At 43.5% G+C, this 20330-nt stretch overlaps 1 protein-coding gene across 1 annotated transcript in view; it reads left to right on the top strand.

Moving 5' to 3' along the window:
* Positions 1 to 19547, top strand: part of PATJ (PATJ crumbs cell polarity complex component) — a 304927-nt gene extending 285380 nt beyond the window's left edge. Inside the window, exons 43-45 of the mRNA XM_081087464.1 lie at positions 10558 to 10664; positions 14166 to 14307; positions 17609 to 19547. Of these exons, the coding sequence (XP_080943590.1) occupies positions 10558 to 10664; positions 14166 to 14307; positions 17609 to 17755 (396 nt within the window). The 3' untranslated portion in view covers positions 17756 to 19547. The remainder of the gene's footprint in view (positions 1 to 10557; positions 10665 to 14165; positions 14308 to 17608) is intronic.
* Positions 19548 to 20330: the final 783 nt, after the last annotated feature.

Here is a 20330-nt window from a genome sequence, read left to right as displayed (position 1 = left end):
GATGTTGCATGAACATCGAGATCATTTAAAGTTTCCCAGGTGATTCTAATATGTAGCCAGGGGTAAGATCCATGGGGTGGAAAACAAAATAAAAAAGAAAATAAATAAATAAAACGAAACAAACAAAAAAGATCCATCGGGTGCATGATGGATAAAAAGTAAGTGGTACCAGGAAGGAACCGATAAACTCTAGGAAGAGGACAAAGAGCTAAAGCAGCGGTTCTCAACCTGTGGGTCGAGACCCCTTTGGGGGTCGAACGACCCTTTCACAGAGGTCACCTAAGGCCATCGGAAAACACATATATAATTACATATTGTTTTTGTGATTAATCACTATGCTTTAATTACGTTCAATTTGTAACAATGAAAATACATCCTGCATATCAGATATTTACATTACGATTCATAACAGTTGCAAAATTACATAACAGTAGCAGCGAAAATAATTTTATGGTTGGGAGTCACCACACCATGAGGAACTGTATTAAAGGGTCACGGCATCAGGAAGGTTGAGAACCACTGAGCTAAAGGCTTGAAAGTTGAAATGGAGATCTAGGGGAAGTTCTGTAGGACAGGCAGGCGATAGAGTCAAAGTCATGCATTTTGAATCCTGTGACTTAACTCTTCAGTTTTCTGTAAGTAGTGGTCATAGCTCCTTTCTTCCACTGTTGCTGTGAGGATTAAGTGACTTGTAACGTTTAGTAAGAACAGTGGATTGCAAATGGTAAGCATTAATTAAGTGGTGTTTTATTACTTGCATTATAATAACATAGGCTTGAAGTCAGAGGCTGCTAAAATTCCTGTTAAAGTCCTGGGAGTGGAGTGGTTTTCCAGGTGGCAATTGAGGTGTGTGCCACTAGATGGTGATTTGCCCCTTCTTATTTGACTGCAAACATTTGACACTTCAGACCAATATATTTTTAAAACAAACACATGGACATTAATATATTCTGATGTCACTGGAATCATTTTGACTAGGTTCTTTTTGTTGTTAATTCTTATTCAAGGGTATTTTTTCCATTGATTTTTTTATATACATATATTTTTTCTTTTTTCAGAGAGTGGAAGGGAGAGGGAGAGAGAGATAGAAACATTAGTGACAAAGAAACATCATCAATCAGCTGACTCCTGCACGTCCCCTACTGGGGATCGAGCCTGCAAGCGGGGCATGTGCCCTGACTGGGAATCGAACCATGACCACTGAGCAATGCTGGCCAGGCTTCATTGATTTTTTTTTTTTAGAGAGAGAATGGGAGGGGGCGAGACAGAGAGAGAGAAACATCAATGAGAGAGAGAGAGAGAGAAAGATTGACTGGTTGCCTCCTGTACGCACACGGCCCAGGGATTGAGCCTGCAACCTCAACAGGAAGCAAACTTGCAACACTTCATTCCACAGGCCGATGCTCTGCTCTAACCTCTGAGAAAACTGTCTAGGGTATGACTAGTTTCTAAATAAAAACTTCAGCAGATGTGCTTTCTACTTCATTAAGGTACATCAAATGCCAGACATGGGATAAGGCAAGTTTTTTTTTAAAATTGTTGATTGATTGATTGATTTTTTTAGAGACAGAGGAGAGGGAGGGAGAGAGAAAGAGAAACATTGATATGTTGTTCCACTTGTGCATTCCTTGGTTGATTCTTGTATGTGCCCTGACCAGGGATCAAACCCACAACCTTGGCATATTGGGCTGTGCTCTAACCAACTGAGCTACCCAGCCAGGGGCAGGCAAGCCTTTCTTAATTGTTCTTCTGTGATGCACCCCTATCTTAAGATGCCAGCTTTCTCAGGAAATCACCTTACCTGGACAGCCTTCCTGTCTTTTCTCAGCATACCTGCACTCTGGATCCATGCTGGGTCTGAGTGCTAACTTTGTATTTTGTACTGCAAGATTTGAGTCCTAACAAATCTAAGGGTTAATCGTATTCCTTTACAGGATCAGCAGCTCTGGAAAAGTTCTAAGCAAGGATCTCAAGCTCTTGTGCATTATAGTATTGTAGTTATCTGGAAAATATTTTGACTTCTTGATTCTCCAAAACATAATCCCCCAAACCTATTTTTAAGAAAAGATACTCATTCTAGAATTTGTGCAATAAAGACCTGTGCTTTATTACTCAATTACAGGCCCGGTGCATGAAATTCTTGTACGGGGAGGGGGGGGGGGGATGTCCCTCAGCCCGGCCTGCACCCTTTCATTCTGGGACCCCTCGGAGGATGTCCGACTGCCGGTTTAGGCCCAGATCACACCTAAACCGGCAGTCGGACATCCCTCTCACAATCAGGACTGCTGGCTCCTAATCGCTTGCCTTCCTGCCTGCCTGATTGCCCCTAACCACTTCTGCCTGCCAGCCTGATAGCCCCTTAACCACTCCCCTGCCAGCCTGATTGACGCCTAACTGCCCTCCCCTGCCGGGGCCTGATCGCCCCAACTGCCATCCCCTGCCAAGGTCCAATGGCCCCCAATTGCCCTCCCTTGCCAGGGCCTGATTGCCCACAACTGCCCTCCCTTGCCACAACCTACCTCCTCTGCTGGGACCTGCCTCCTCCATGCAAGGTGGCAGAGACGCTGGGACTGGCCTCCTCTGCACTGCACAGAGCCGCGGGACCCCCAAGCTCATTGTGTGGAGCGGCCGCCAGGCCTCACCTCCACTGTGCGCAGCCATCTTGTGATGACGTGAGGGCGTGAGGCCACCTAGGCTATTATTAGTATAGATTAACAGGGGTGGGCAAACTTTTTGACTCGAGGGCCACAATGGGTTCTTAAACTGGACCGGAGGGCCGGAACAAAAGCATGGATGGAGTGTTTGTGTGAACTAATATAAATTCAAAGTAAACATCATTACATAAAAGGGTACAGTCTTTTTTTTTTTTTTAGTTTTATTCATTTCAAACGGGCCGGATCCGGCCCGCGGGCCGTAGTTTGCCCACGGCTGGATTAGAAGTTTATTGAACATACATTGTTCTAACATAGAAATACAGTTCTGACTGGATTTAGTTTTGCTTATAACCTAAATTATCAAATGCCACAAGGAGCCGAGGCATGAGAGAGAGTATTTGAATAAATACCTCCCCACAGTAAAGCAGTTTAAGGAGGAGACAGAATTTAAGAAGGAAATTAATGTTGATGGGAAAACCCTCTTGGAGGGGGAAACACAGAGTGAGGGGTGGGTGCAGTTGGAGGGGGGAACGCAGAGTGAGGGGTGCGTGCAGTTGGAGGGGGGAACGCAGAGTGAGGGGTGGGTGCAGTTGGAGGGGGGAACGCAGAGTGAGGGGTGGGTGCAGTTGGAGGGGGGAACGCAGAGTGAGGGGTGCGTGCAGTTGGAGGGGGGAACGCAGAGTGAGGGGTGCGTGCAGTTGGAGGGGGGAACACATTGTGAGGGGTGGGTGCAGTTGGAGGGGGGAACGCAGAGTGAGGGGTGGGTGCAGTTGGAGGGGGAAACACAGAGTGAGGGGTGGGTGCAGTTGGAGGGGGGAACGCAGAGTGAGGGGTGGGTGCAGTTGGAGGGGGGAACGCAGAGTGAGGGGTGGGTGCAGTTGGAGGGGGGAACGCAGAGTGAGGGGTGCGTGCAGTTGGAGGGGGGAACGCAGAGTGAGGGGTGCGTGCAGTTGGAGGGGGGAACACAGAGTGAGGGGTGGGTGCAGTTGGAGGGGGGAACGCAGAGTGAGGGGTGGGTGCAGTTGGAGGGGGGAATGCAGAGTGAGGGGTGGGTGCAGTTGGAGGGGGGAACACAGAGTGAGGGGTGGGTGCAGTTGGAGGGGGGAACACATTGTGAGGGGTCCGTGCAGTTGGAGGGGGGAACACATTGTGAGGGGTGGGTGCAGTTGGAGGGGGGAACGCAGAGTGAGGGGTGGGTGCAGTTGGAGGGGGGAACGCAAAGTGAGGGGTGGGTGCAGTTGGAGGGGGGAATGCAGAGTGAGGGGTGGGTGCAGTTGGAGGGGGGAACGCAGAGTGAGGGGTGGGTGCAGTTGGAGGGGGGAACGCAGAGTGAGGGGTGGGTGCAGTTGGAGGGGGGAACGCAGAGTGAGGGGTGGGTGCAGTTGGAGGGGGGAATGCAGAGTGAGGGGTGGGTGCAGTTGGAGGGGGGAACACAGAGTGAGGGGTGGGTGCAGTTGGAGGGGGGAACACATTGTGAGGGGTCCGTGCAGTTGGAGGGGGGAACACATTGTGAGGGGTGGGTGCAGTTGGAGGGGGGAACGCAGAGTGAGGGGTGGGTGCAGTTGGAGGGGGGAATGCAAAGTAAAGATGAATTACAGTCTGAGGGGGAAACATGCTTATTGGTTCTTCCTCTTCCACTAATTCAAAGGTCTCTGTATGTTCCTCTGGCTCAGCGGATAAGGCTTCTTCCCCATCTTTCATTTTACAAGTCTCCCCCTCCTCTAGTAAGGTGGCTTCCTCCTCTTTCCTTTCACAAGTCACCTTCTCAGGTACAGGGATTGCCTCCTCCTCCTCCAGGTCCGCTGCCTCCCTCTCCTCAGATGAAGGGATTGCCTCCTCCTCCTTCAGGTCAGTCGCCTCCCTCTCCTCGGGTGAAGGGATTGCCTCCTTCAGATCAGTCGCCTCCCTCTTCTCAGGTGAAGGGATTGCCTCCTCCTCCTTCAGATCAGTCGCCTCCCTCTCCTCGGGTGAAGGGATTGCCTCCTCCTCCTTCAGGTCAGTCGCCTCCCTCTCCTCCGGTGAAGGGATTGCCTCCTCCTCCTTCAGATCAGTCGCCTCCCTCTTCTCAGGTGAAGGGATTGCCTCCTCCTCCTTCAGATCAGTCGCCTCCCTCTTCTCAGGTGAAGGGATTGCCTCCTCCTCCTTCAGATCAGTCGCCTCCCTCTTCTCAGGTGAAGGGATTGCCTCCTCCTCCTTCAGGTCAGCCGCCTCAGGTAGACACTTATTAAAGTTTTGATCATAACAAGTTTGGGGAGGATGTAAGAAAACAAAGTACTTTCGTTAAATGCCTGGTGAAACTTTAAACTGGTAACTTAGGAAGATCTGTTCAATTTAGGGTGTGTCACCCAGCAGTTCCATATCTAGTGACCTTCCTTCCAGAACCACTTTCAAGATGTCTGTAGTAGCGCTATGTGCAACAATAGGAGGAACTTAAAAGGCCCAGAGGTTTTGAACCAGTGAATGGTGCTGCAGGGCGGATGGGAAGTAAGGCAGATAGATACCTGCCACATCTCCAGGTCCCCAGGGATGAGGGATGAGAGGAACATGGGTTGCTGCTCTGCAAAAAGCCAGACTACAGGCTGCCAGTCTTAAGAGTTGGAGCTAGTGCCCTGGCCAGTGTGGCTCAGTTGATTGGTTGTCGTCCCATGCACCAAAAGGTCTCCAGTTGAATTCCTGGTCAGGGCATGTGCCCGGGTTGCAGGTTGAGGGCTTGATCCCCAGTAGGGGGCATGTAGGAGGCAGCCAATCAGTGTTTTTATCTCTTTCCCTCTCCCTTCTTCTCTCTCTAAAATGTATAAAAACATTTATTTTTTAAGTTAAAATAAAAATTGGCACAGCCAGGATGGCTCAGTGGTTGAACATCAATCTATGAACCAGGAGGTCAAGGTTTGATTCCTGGTCAGGGCACATGCCTGGGTTGCAGGCTCGATCCCCCGTGTGGAAGGTGCAGGAGGCAGCTGATCAATGATTCTCTCTCATCATTGATGTTGCTCTCTCTTTCCCTTCCTCTCTGAAATCAATAAAAATACCTTTTTTAAAAACAGAGTTGGAGCTGGCCCTAGCTGGGCCCAAGGTCTCCTCCAGACACCACAGCTCTTGGACCACACATTCAAGTTGTGCAGACCTAATACCCATCATCTAAGGACCTCCAAGCCTCCCTGCCTTACCCCGGGATTCCTAGTCTTCCCCGCTCCTCTCTCCACTTTGAACGGCATCTGCCCCCCACAGTAGATGGCATCAATCGCAAGCCTGTTTTTGGAGGGCAGGGAACACATTTGTTTTCCCTTGGTTTCCTCTGCTCCCATCTCTATCCTCTCAATCTACCACAGAAGTTTGTACCCAGGAATTCAAGATATCCTTTTTATTTTATTTTTTTTCAAAAAAAATTAAGTTTTTCATTAGCCTGTCTGCCTGCCCCTACTTCAAAACACAAATATATCTCCCCTAGCCTTACCTCCATGCTGTTCAGTCCCAGGTGTTGGTGGGGCAAGAGCAAGCACTTCAGACGCGGGGCTGAGCCAATACTCATAGACCACATCTCCTTGATCTTGTATCCAGCTGAACATATACGCCCTTCCGAGATCAGATTATTCCCTTTCACGAGTTAATCCCTGGGAAGGCAAATCAGAAAGACTTGGAAATGAGATTTTCCCCTTTCATGAATTAATCCCTGGGAAGGCAAATCAACTTGGGAGACCAACAATGCCTTGGGGCTACAAAGTCATTTGCGGGTAACAGGTCTGTGCTTTCCTTATCTTCCTACAAAAGACCTAGCTGTTGATGAAAATCCTTCTCGTTGCCCACTCAGCCCTTTGGGTTCTACTCCTACAAAATAGGCATGAACCTGGGTAGCTCCTAGGGTCCTAGGTGGATCTCGGATTTAATATTATAAGTGGTTGGGAAGCCCTTTTTATTTCAGGGCTCTGGGGTGAGCTAGAGGCCTTGATGTTTTGGAGGAATGTGATTTTTTTTCTGCAAGATGATGTTGTACAAGTGTTTTCACATTTTTCTAGCTAGATTTTTAAAAAATAAGCAAAAATTTTTTACCCAAATGAACTATCACTTTGGTTTCATAATTTGTATGGCTGATTTCATGAACTCTTGAAAGTATCTTTCTCGGTAAAAGTTAAAAGGCTTTCTTCTAGAACATCTGTGGGGTGTCTGTCTCCCACACCCAAGCCCTCTCTGTGTGGTATACTATAGGGGAATGTGGTGATGTTTTCCTGCCTGCTGCCAAGCACGGGCCATGATGACTGCCTGCTCTATTTGCACCTGCTGTTGGACTATCTCTCTGCCCCTCTTTCCCTCCCCTCCCTTCGTTCCATGTCTACACTATGAAGTCTGTGCCCTCTTAAGAAAAAAATAAATAAATAAATAATAACAACAAAAGAGAAAAAATAAAATTTAAAAATAAAGAAAGTGAAGTCTATCCTCTCACACCAGGTGATTTGCCTCACACTGCACATGACTAAAAGCGCTAGATTCTAGAGTAAAATGACATGGATTTGAATTCAGCCTCCACTCCTTAACTCATGTTGGAAAGTTACTTAACCTCCCTGCTCCAGGTGTTTCTGTCTGTAATATGGGGATAATCATGGCACCCACCGGTAGGGACTCAGAAGCATGCTCAGCATAAAGTAAGTGCTCGGCTTGATAGTGGTGCTGTTATATATAGACTAAGCAAGTAAAGAAACGAACAGCTTGCCATGGAGATCTTCATCAACCCCACAACAGATGGCCTGTTTCTGGGTCAGCTGAAAGTACGTGTCCAGATTCTCACCAAGTCTAGGAGTCCCCTTCACCACACCCCAAACTGATTGGTTTTGTGTCTTTACTTGAGTGCTTGCTTTGTGGGGTGTTTATGTGCCATTCCATTGTGTAACACCTTAATTATTTACTTTTTCCTTCTTAAAAGGACCTAAAACCAATCTCCTTGTAACCTCTATCAGTCTCACTCTGTATTGTGGAAATTCAGAAAATTGAGTGTCATAATCCCTACTCCTTAGGAAGGTTTTAGATCCACTCATTCACTCCACAAATACTCACTAGGTAATTATGTGCCAGGCACAGGAACATTGAGAAGCAGCCCTTATCTTCATGAATCCTGTGATCGGATGGTAATGATAGTCACACAGATATACAATTTGTAAGGATTACTTCGAGAGTCCTGTGGAGAGGAAAAGAAAAGAAATTAATGTAAACATGGGTAGCCAGAGAAGGCTCGTGTAAGGGAAGTGACTTCAAAGCTGACGCCAGGCTGGCTGGTTTGCGGGGGAGGAATGTGAGGATGAAGGGGCAGTGGATTCCAGAGAACTGTGGAATTTAGGGTGGAGAGGAAGAAGATAGATGGGATTAGACAGGTAGGCAAGGGGAGGACCTTTGTGTGTATAATTAGGAAGTGTAAATTTTATTCCAAGTACTAAGACCACTGGAAGGTGTTAAGCAGAGGAGTGGCATTATCTACTTTATATTTAAAGAGATAAATGGCTATTGTGTGGTAGAGAGATTTGAAGGGGATGAGTGGGGATTCCAGTTAAAAGGCAGCTGATGATGAGTTGAATTAAGATGGTCACCATAGAGATGAAAACTAAACAGATTTGATATGTATTTTGGAGATAGACTGCAGAGGACTTGGTGAAGGATCACATGTGGCTGGTGAGAGAGGGAGCTATCAGGCTGGTACTCAGAGAGCAGCACCTCTGTGGTTAGCATCCTAGCTTCCTTTCCATTTGGACAGTCACCAGCCAGCAATCAAGTATTTTCAATATTACAACTAGTGCATTTCTAAGTAGTCAGCTAGAGGTGTCATTTACTAAAAGGTAGAAAACTAGAGGAAAAATAAATTGAAGGGATTCCGCTGTTGGATCAAGAGTTTGGATTTGGTTGTGTGCATTTTAATATCTGAAGGGCTTATTAATTGTTCATTTTAATAAGTCCCTGAGATATTAAAATGCAGATGTTAAGTTGACAGTTGGATATAACAACTAGGCTGGGAATTGTCAGCACGTTGTTAACATTTAAAGCTATAGGAATGTGTAGGCTGTCACCTAGACCCTGAGTGTGCAAGTGGGAAGTGGGTCCAGGACTGAGCCAGAAGGGGTGAGTAGAGAGCAAAGACTTAGAAAAGTGGGCAAAGCCAGAGAGGCGGGCCATGGACATTTGGGCCAGGTGTTGGGGACGGAAGCTGGAATGGAGTGGGTTTATGAAGATGGTGTGGGCTAAGAGTAGGCAAGATTACAGAGGTCACGTGCAAAGGCAACTTCAAAACACTTGCTGTGGTGGTCAGTGGAGGGGCTGTCGTGGGGAGGGAGAATCTGTCATTTCCTCTTTGTCTCTTATTCTAAATACTCCCCCAGTTCATTTAGTCATTCTTTATATGATGGTATTCCAGAAGATCCTGTAACTTGCGCTTAGCAGTGTTTTCCCCCAGAGTAGGATCCTTCACCCAAAATGTGTTCCGATCCAGCCGGGGCTGAGGCCGGGGCTGCCCTGTCACTTGCTTTCCTGCTAAATATTAACAGATACAACCAAGCATACAGGCAGCCGCGCCCTCTGTTGGTTTATTATGAAACTGCAATCTAATCAAGCACCTTTGCACTGCTTAGTCCAGTGATGGCGAACCTATGACACGCGTGCGTGTCAGAGGTGACATGCGAACTCGTTTTTTTGGTTGATTTTTCTTTGTTAAATGGCATTTAAATATATAAAATAAATATCAAAAATATAAGTCTTTGTTTTACTATGGTTACAAATATCAAAAAATTTCTATATGTGACACGGCACCAGAGTTAAGTTAGGGTTTATCAAAATGCTGACACGCCAAGCTCAAAAGGTTCGCCATCACTGGATTAGTCCCTTCACTGTCCTTCCTTGTGCACTGAGAATGATAACTTGGAAGAACTGTTGATCAGAAGCAGGGGTAGTCCAGGAGCTCTTGAGAAAGAAGCTCTGATAGCTCTGAGGTGAAGACAACTTCAGGCTAAGCAGACAGCACTGGTTTTTATGATTTCCACCTGACAGATGAGGAAGCTGGAACTCGGGCACAGCGTCATTTAAGTGGGAGAAACTGAACAGCAGAACTCCTTTCTGTGTCCTAGCATGGGCTGTCAGAGCTATACCATATTTCTTCTGAATGCTTTGGAATGTTTTTTGCAGGGTAGAAATACAAGGTGAATGTTTAAATGTTGTTCTATTATACATTTGGGACCATCTAAAAGGCAAATCAGACCTTGGCCAAGTAGGTCAGTTGAGTAGAGCATTGTCCAAGGTTGTGGGTTTGATTTCCCAGTAAGGGCACATACAAGAATCAACCAATGAATGCATAAATAAGTGGAACAAAAAATCAATGTTTCTCTTTCTCTTTCTCTCTTCTCTTTTCCTCTCTCTAACATCAATCAATAAAAAGATTTTAAAGGCAAGTCATGGAGATATTCATTCTTTCTTTCAGTCACCAAATATGAATCAAACACCTAATATACACTGGATAGTTTTTCATAATAGAGATACAGTTTTAATGGATTACAGGAGTAAGTGGAAGCTGCACTGACTCTTTCAGGACCAAACTGGAAATACAAGTAAAATACAGAGATATAGTAGTAAACCAAGCAGACAGACTTCCTGCCCACACATTCAAATATGAAGTGACAGATGAGCCCTGTGGCGCTCGGAGTTAGAGGTTTGGGAGATAGGACGAAATGGCCAGAAGGTCGAAAGGAAACTTGACTAGTGCGGTGTCATGGAAGCCAAATGAAGAAACTAGTTTGAGAGAGAGCCAGTCACTGTGTCAAATGCTGCAGATAGGTTGAATAAGATGAGGGATGAGAACTGACCATTGGATATACTATGGTTTCTCTAATTCTCCCCTGACTTATAATGGCTTGTCTTGTTCTGACTTTTCCCCCAGGTTGTAGCAGATACCAATATAAGCGCCATAGCAACTCAGCTTGAAAACTTATCTACTGGCTACCACCTTGGTTCACCCACTGCTGACCACCACCCGGAAGACACAGAGTAAGTGTTCTAGGGGCAAAGTGCCTATTACGTGTGTGGGCAGTGCTCAGTGAGACCTTTTCCAGGTTAATGTAGAGCAGACTTCCTGGAGAAGAGGAGGGGGAAGTACACACTACTTTTCTAATCTGTAGACAGTCTCCAGGAGAGCACAGGGTCTCCTTATTTCTCACAGAGCTTTGTTCCACTGGATAAGTTCTTAACAGACTGTTGGTGCAGGGCTTCCTGCGTCTGGTCACTTTGACATGTGCCTACGCCTTCTCCCCCAAGAAACCACAGATTCACAGCCCAGGTGCACTCTGCTTGCTTATGCAAGGAATCAGGTTTCCTCCGTTTTCTAAGCAAAATCTTGTAACACTTGCTGGCATCCTTCATTAAAACAAGTCATTACCATGAAAGCTGCTCATTAAGGCAGTGTTTCTCAAACTAGAATGTGCATAAAAATAATCTAAAGAGCATATTTAAAAATGCTAATTTTGCTGGCCCCATTCTCAGAGATTCTGAGGGGGTGGTCTGCAGTGGGCTACAGAGGCAGAGGACCGGCACTTCAAGAAATGCTGCCTAAAGGTAGACCTCTGAGTACCAGCACTGCCTGGTCACCAGTAAGTGCTCAATAAATGTTAGTTGACTGGTCTGAATGGTTTATTGGAAAGATCTGGTGATCACAGCCATTTCAACTTTTGCCTGATATTTTATCAACTTAAATGACACTTTTGGATTTGTTTTTCTTGAGGAAAGAATATTACACTAAGTTCATTTTACTATGTTCTCATTATGAGAGTAATAAATGCATGCTTTTAAAATATGACAAATACATGAAAGTATAATATTTTCAAGTTAAAAATGGCCCTTTCTTAAAAAAAAAAAAATCAGGACCCTTGTAGGAAGAGTAGTATACATTTAGTAGTTTTTGATACCCATTTTAAAAAAATGTGTGTTGATTTCAGAAAGGAAGTGAGAGGGAGAAAGAGAAACATCAATGATGAGACTCACTGATTGACTGCCTCCTGCATTCTCCCTACTGGGCTCAAGCCCCCAAATCAGGCATTTGCTCTGACCAGGAATTAAACCATGACCTCCTGGTTCACAGGTTGACACTCAACCACTGAGCCATACCAGCCAGACAATATTTTTTTTTTTGATTCCACAGGTGCACAGCTCCTGACAAGTTGAGAACCACTAGCTTAAGAGAATTTAAATCACTTATAATCCAACCACTGTTAACATTCAGAGATTTTTTTACTAGTATTCTAGATGAAAAATTATAACTAATTGAAAATGTGAGATAAATGGAGGCAAAGTCCATCGATGTTGCCAGTTGAGAAGTGGAACGTATTCCTCCCTCTCCCCCTGAAATAGGTCTCTAACTGGCAATAGAGGGGATTAGGAAGGTCTCTAATGATTTGGTGGCCCCCAGGGGCTAGTTCTAAAACAATGGCTTTAGACATCTAGGTTGCCATTTTAATATTCTTGGAAATGGGGGCTTGTGTTTGAAAGAGGAAACAAATCAAGTTCATGTCTAGCCAGTGAGTCATTATGAGAGTACTTTTTAAGCCACCAAGTGATGAAAGGTAGAGCCTTATTCATGACGTCATTACCATTCAGCCGTAGGGGATAATTCATCATTATTTCATCAGATATTTATTGAGTGCCTTGCTAAGGTTCGACACTGTACAAGTGCTGGGTCCCGAGGATTCAAACTTAGAAACATAGGTGAAGGCATTGCCCCAGTCCTCAAGGAACTGCCAGAGAACCATAAATCTGTGGTTACAAAAGAGTTGATAAGTGGAGAGCTAAATTCATTGGGAGAGATAAGTAAGCCCAGGGTCCTGTAAACCCATGGAAGAGGAGCACAACTCAATTAGGGAGTGTACTTGGAGGCACTAATGCTAAAGCTGAGTTTTTTATAGTAATTGGAAAAAGCAGGAATTGCATTCAAAACAGTCAACAATGTATATGGTATACACATTCAACAATTACTATGGATGCCTGCTATACACAACCAATAAGAACTTCAACAAACAATTGGTATCAGTGTGAACCAGCTGAAAATCAAGCCTAAAATAAGCCAGGCAAAATTGGGAAGGGGCAGAGGGGAGAATATTCTAGTCAGACAGAACAGCATATTCAAGGGTTGCTTGTATCCCAGTTTTGCAAATTTTTCTAACTGTGTGAATGGCTGAGTTTACACCACCTGGCTCTGCCACAAAACAAGTGGTGCTGCCAGGATACAGATATGAGCCTCCTTCTGCAAATAGGACAACAGGGTCTGCGATACCGGAGTTCCTTCAGGTGTTTACCCTGTGGACAACCACATTTGGGAATAAGAGGCTGGTATGAGTTAAGCTTAGATGGAACTCCTTGAGCTCACATAGGTAATGTAATGTTTAGCCATGTTGTTTCTGAGAGAGATGACTTCCACACTGGACGAAGCTTTGAAAATCTAAATGATACATTGGAAACACATTGCCGTTATCCATGTTGCTCTACCTTGGTTTCTCTCTGCCCCCCTGGATTTCAGTTCTCGTTGACACAGTCATGATCCTGAGTTTGCGATAGGCACAGTGTGTGGTGCTAGGAATTCTCAGATGACTAATACTTCAGGAGTTCATGGTCTGGTAGGGGAGAAAGAGGGTTAAGTAATCACAATACACTATAACAAGGGCCATCATGGAAATCTGGGCCGAGTGCAAAGGGAGCACCAAGAAGGAGTGGCTAACTCTCCCAAGGGAATCATGGAAGCTCCACGGTGGAGGTGGCTTTTGAAGAATGACTGCCCGCCCACCTTAGATGGAAGTGGTGGAGCAGGTGCATGAGGGTGTTCAGGCAGGAAAAGAACAGCAATTTCGTTTACTAAGTTATCAGGCTGCCATCACCTGCTCAGGACACAAGTCCACCTGCAGACTGCAGTCTACACTAAGCTAAGGCTTTGCCCCATGCACATTCTTTAAGGATGTAAAGACAGTTCCGTTCAGTTTTCTTAAAAATCTCTTTACTGATTTTTATAAAGAGAGGAAGGGAGAGGGAGATAGAGAAACATCAATGTGAGAGCAAAATATCAATTGGCTGCCTCTTACACGCCCCCTAACTGGGGTCAAGCCCACAACCCGGGCAAATGTCCTGACCAGAATCAAACTGCAACCTTTCAGTGCACAGGACAACACCCAACCAACTGAGCCACGCTGGCCAGGGCTTCAATCAGGTTTAAACAGTCAACTTAAGAGTTTAAAACTAAGCATAGAGAAGGATGCTTTGACCATTTCAGGATCATGACTTTATTTGTAAATAAAAGACAGTGGGTTATATGAAAGAGAAACCCCTAAAACATCAAGACCGTTGGTCATTAGTCCAGCATGATATGGGAAATTTTTTTAAATGTTTCTAGATTGCTCTCTCAGAGTTTAATTTGATCTTAATAGTTTCGCAGTATGAAAGTCTCTCTCAAATCTGTGTTCTTCCATGAAAATGAAATTCCTTTTCAATATCTATTCTTCAATTAAACAGCATGCATTGTGTTTTCAGAACACCTCCACCTAAGATTATTACTTTGGAGAAAGGCTCTGAAGGATTGGGGTTTAGTATTGTAGGGGGTTATGGAAGTCCCCATGGAGACCTGCCAATTTATGTCAAGACTATATTTGCAAAGGTATTTTTTCCTTTTTTACTGTACTTACTTTTTTTTAATCAAACCTAGGTGAGATTTTTTTTTAAGTGCTTTGGTTTATTTTGGGCTATACCTGGATATGTACATGTATGTTTATTTCATTTTAATCTCATAGGAAATTCCTGTACCACACTAGTGAAAGAAGAGTTCTTTTATAATAGTGGAGTCACAGAAATGTAATTTTCTTTGGACTCTATAACAAAAGTAGATGCTGGTAGTTTTTAATGATCGTCTTCTTTCAGCAACACAATATCAGGAGCAGTACCATGATCTTTGGAAGCTGATCTTGGTATTGCTGTGGGCTAGAACAAAGATGTGTTCTCCTTTAAGAAAAGGTAGCAGAAAAGAAAAAAAAAAGAAAAAAAAAGGTAGCAGACTCAAGAGGGACACATGGCATAAAGCTTTGTACAAACCTTGGATCAGTGCAACATTAATGGCTGCCCATCACCAAAAACCTCAGGACACTTGAGCGTCAGGTGGTTTCTCTCTTACAATGCTCTGCCAGGTACTTACTTGCAGAACCAGCCCAGGAAGTTAGATCCTGTTTTTCAGGGATTAGATATTCCAATGCATCCTACTGAATACACAGGTCACGGTGTGCATGCTTCAGACAGCTCTTAGATAAGTTCTTTTTAACTTCATTAGGATTTTTAAAGTCGGAATTTCATTTTATTATAAACTTTGAAGAGCTTTGAAAAGTATTCACTATTGATATTGCAATTTTCTCATTGATTTTATCACAGTCATTTGTTTACATATTAATTGATCCGATTGTCCCCTTTAGCTTTACTTCCCTAAAGAAATAAAGATCTTAAAAAAAAGTTGGTACTTTCCCTGGATCTTATATGTCCACAGGGTGTGGAGTTTTTTTTTATCCTCACCTGAAGATATATTTGTGTGTGTGTGTTTTTCATTGATTCTAGAGACAGAGAGGAAGGGGGAGGGAGGGAGGGAGATAGAGGGAGGGAGAGAGAAACACTGATCAGTTGCCTCTTGTACACACCCCATCTGGGGATAGAACCTGAAACTTGGATATGTGGCCTGATAGGGAATCCAGCCCTTGACCCTTCCATACAGAGGACAACACTCTAACCATTTAGCACACTGGCCAGGGCTTTTTTTTTTTTTTTAATTGAGAGAGAGAAATATATCAATTTGTTGTCCCACTTATTTATTCATTCATTGGTTGCTTCTTGTATGTGCGCTGACCTGGGATCAAACCCGCAACCTTGGTGTATCAGGATGATGCTCTAAACAACTGAGCTACCTGGCCAGGGCTTGGGTGTGGATTCTTATGTGACATTTTTGGTGTCCTAAGCCTCATTTAATATTTCTCACTCAACTAAGAAATTAATTTGGCCCATCAAGATCTCTTTCCACTCTGGAAATATGAAGCATCACAGGCACTTGAGTATATGCAATTTGCAAGACCAAGTCAATCTGATTAAGAGGGTGTCCGGACCTCCCATTGTCTTTCAGATGTTTGGTTGGAAACTTCAGAATCAAAGCCAACTTTAGGTCCTAGTCCCTTCAGCATCCAGATTTTACCATAAGCAAAACAAAAACAAACAAAACAAAACCATGGACCTAACAGCTTCAACAGCCCTGAAAATTTAGGGGGCAGTTTTTCAGAGCCTGTGATATATAAGAGGAGTTTGATCATCACGGGAGTGAGTAAATATCGTGTGCCATACGTTTAATCCTTAGAACAGGTGAAAGGTAGCTAGCGGATGCCTGTTTACAGCGCAGGGAAGGCTGAGTGAGGAAGCTGGGGCACAGCGAGTGGGCAAAAGCCTCATTTCCGAACCAGATGGCGGTCTGTCTGCGAGCCATTTCTTTCTTTCTTCTCTGCTTAGTCCCCAAATGCCGCCTTGACAGTGTAGGAGAGGAGATGCAGGTCAGTAGGAATTATCACGTAAGCATAGCAATATCTGAAATAGTACAAATCCTAGAAAGCTGAAAAGTCATCCTTTTTTGCCTTTCTGAAAATGAAAACTTGAAGAGCTTAACATGCCTTTTAAAAAAACGAATTATGCAAATCGTTGAGGTTTACTGAAGCCTTTAAATCTCAGAGTGTAAAATTTAATAAAGTCCAGTTAGCCAATAATTCCGATTCTATTCATTAGAGTTACTTGTTTAATCCTGACTTTAGTACAATTAACACACTTCTGAAAAAAGAAAAAAAATATATTTTAATGAAGTTGCAAGCTATTTAATTTTGGAATCTCCCCCCACACCCGCCCCCAGTAAAAGCCTGGTTTTGAGTATTCTTTATTACAGCTATATTCAGGAATTCTACCCTTTTCACAGTTTTGAAATTCTAGAAAATTCACCCACTACTTCAGGACCTCCACCTCCAGTGGACACGGGTGTCTGGAACGTTAGTGCCTCTTCGCTCAGCTTCTGAATGAGTCAGGCACGTTCTAAGCACCTGTGGGCCTGATTTAACTTCCCCAGTAGGTCAGCATCATCTAAGGACCCTTATGGCACTGACTTCTCATAGGATTTTCAGTTACCCCATCCGGTGAGAACAGCCTAGGTCTTCTCCTTCCTTACCCACCCAAAATGTTTCTGGTACTCCCGTGGCATTTTTGGATCCTCAGCTTTAGAATGGAAAAAAGCCCAAGTTTCACTTGCTTGGTGCCATTTTGAGGAACCATGCACGACTGGGTACATAAAGAACGCAGTCGTTTAGAAACTGATGTAGATGATCGAAGATACACGAAGTTGAAGCTTTTAATTATGATATTGCAAAATTTTAGACATGCTACACTTTTGTGTATGTTTTTATAGAAGAGCTTTGTTGAGATATAATTCATATACCATACAACTCACCCATTTAGAGGCTATGCTTATTTCTGTTTTACACTTATTTTTGACAGATCACCACAATGCTGATAGGTTAATAATGCAGTAGGAACCCTATACATATAATAAAACTAACACCAGATTCAGTTTTGCCTTCATTTGTGTATTACATATTCATGAAAAGGACATTCAAATTCCATTTAGCACTTAATATTGAAATAAGGTCCTATTTGTATTGAAAAAAATATGAATGTTGTTACATTTCTACGAATGTTATTTAAACAATGCATAGTTAAGGTTACTAATGGAATAACATATCCCACATTTTTCTTAAGTTTCTTAATTTAAAAACACTACCTAGAAATGACTTTAATTGGTAGTTTTTTAAAGTTACTCTTTTAATATGCACACTGTATTATTAATATGATTTGAATTGCTTCGCCCTGGATTAAACTGGAATGTTTCTTATTTGTAGGGAGCAGCTGCAGATGACGGCCGATTGAAGCGAGGTGATCAAATTTTAGCTGTTAATGGCGAGACCCTAGAAGGTGTCACTCATGAGCAAGCTGTGGCCATTCTAAAACGCCAGAGAGGGGCTGTAATCCTAACCGTGCTGTCCTGAGCCTCAGGTCCTGATCACAAGCTAGATGTAGAGCACCCACAGGAAGATGAAGCTGTGAGAGGATGAGAAGCAACCTCAACTAAAACCCACCTTCACCGATTCTTACTGTCTCGTCCTCTCTGCCCAGGAGAGACGGCTGAGATTCACGTGGATTTCCCACATCAACAGTCATCTCACTAGTGCTTCCCAGCATCTGTCTCCTCTGGTGAAGTTGAATGAGTCTTATCTGCTTTGCATTTAACATCGATGTTCATCAACTCGTAGTAACTGGTTCTGATTATATTTGCTGAAACTGAAGTTAACAACCACTCGTTCTGTATGCCCTGCTCTCCCCATCCCTACCCAAACAGAGGCTTAACAGGGACCTTAGATCTCGTCTGGTGAACAGAAACAAATGTTAAGCAACTGTCATCTCACTCCTGATTTACTTATGCTAATTGTCTCTTCCAGTACGCCAGAAAACATTAGCCGTGTAATTAATGTACCAGTGATCCCCAGGATGAAATACCAACTTCTCCTATGGGAAATTACTGTGCTCTCTTCTGTGCGACTTACAGTCAAATAAGTCTCACACTCATTTCTTGGGATGGATCTTTATACATTAGTCATTGGTGATTATGATGAGTCAGTTTGCAGACTGTAATCTGAAAACTCTGAAAGGCTTTTGAATTATTTTCTTAGTTACAAAAATGCTGACCTAGCAAAAGCACCTATACTCAACAGGAACAATTAGCATCCATGTTCTGAATTCTAACAATGCTAAATTATGTTCAAGTCTGGGAAGTTCATCTGGAGGTAATGGCATCTCAGTATCATTCCCACCCCTTGGTCTTTAGACGGGGGTGGAAACCCACAAAACCACACTGCAGAGATCAGCAAGTTTTGCCTCAAGTTAGACGAGGTCCAGGTGGCCTTGGCCTTCTGGAACACGGAGTGACAAATCTAAGTATCCTTCCCCTTGGCTCCATACTGGTCAGTCTAGCAGCACAGATTGTAGGAACACAATGTACATAGCCACAAAGCGATGGAGCAAATAAACTGAGCCTAGGAATCAGTGATGGCTCCTTGGCTAATGCCTCCTGGTCTCCAGGGAGCCTCCATTTGCTGTAGTTTTGCATTTTAAGAAAGTAACTACAGCAGAAAATGCAAGCATACCTTTAAGAGTGATTAGGGACATTCTTATTCAGGTATTAGCAGGAAAAAAAAATGGGGAGATGCTCATCAGTGATTGTTTTAGGTTCTTCTGTTAAAAAAAAAAATGCACCATGAGGATGAGTACGGGCATCACTAATGGAAGTAGTTGGCATTATTTAACTAAAACACAATGCTGCAAGTGATTATCAAAATGTAAACATTACCTTTCTAATTTAAAATGTTATTTAATACATATAGGTTTTAATTGAGAATATCTTTGAGTAAATATAATCACAAAGTGCATTAACTCTCAGTGGAATATTTTGTGGCTATTCCAAAGTCTAGAGTGCCTAAATTTTATGTTGAAAATGTGTTTCATGATTGGTATTAAATTTTCTGAAATTGCACATGGCTTTTGAAATTTCTAATGTATCCAAGATATGCAATATTGTTAGGATCCTGTCTTTCAATGCATGCAAAGCTATCAACCTCTGGACATTCTACGTTAATTGTATCTGCAAGAACAGCTCAGGCATCCAAGAAGAAATGACGCCCAATAAAACTTGAAAATGCACCTTAAAACAATATATACATATATATATACTTTTGAAATGTGATTCTGCTTGATTTTGATGGAATGGCCATTAAATACACATTTTGAAGTAATACATCGTTGTTGTGTGTCTTTACACATTGCCCTTTAGGTCATGTTACTCAAAATCTGTTGATAAAGGAATTGTGATGCTTGATATTCCTTGCTGCAGGAAACGGACAGAACTAGTGCTTCTCATAACTGGTCCTGTCTCTGCTTGCATGCCTAATCAGTAATTGCCTTTCCAAAAACACTCTTTTTGCATTAGAACATACTGACAAGCGAAGAGGTATTATGAGAAGTGCTGGGAGCTGGTCCCCATGCTTGCTGTTTCAAGGGACCTGGCATATATGGCATACTGTTCTTAATATGTTTGCTCACCTTCTAGGCACTATGTGTTTTAACCAAGGTCTCTGAGAAAGGTTGTTTCCCCAGGTAGGGATTTTCCCCTGAAGTTAGGGAAGGAATAAAACCTCTTAACTAAGTGCCAGGTGGGTAATTAATCACTTTAACTACGAACAATCATGCTTAAGCTACATAATCTTTACTCCCTGGAATGGAGATAAGAAACGCCCTAACCTTTGAAATAGAGATTGATAGGATTGGAATCAACTGGTATAAATACAGATGTAACAAGACAGAACGAAGAGAGACAGAAATTGGCACAGAACCTACACAGAACGTTCTCTAGAGACAGAAGAACTTCGCTGGAGAGAACATGGCAAAAGATCCTGGACAGAAACTGGCCTCAGAACCTAGAGACAGAACCTAGCAAGAGAACATGGCAAAAGATCCTGGACTGAACCTGACTACAGAAATTGGCAAGAGAACCTGACTAGAACTTGGTGA

The sequence above is a fragment of the Myotis nattereri genome (genome assembly GCF_964212035.1).
Source record: "Myotis nattereri genome assembly, chromosome: 3".
Taxonomy (NCBI): Eukaryota; Metazoa; Chordata; class Mammalia; order Chiroptera; family Vespertilionidae; genus Myotis; species Myotis nattereri.
This window is presented reverse-complemented; position numbering and strand designations above follow the sequence as displayed.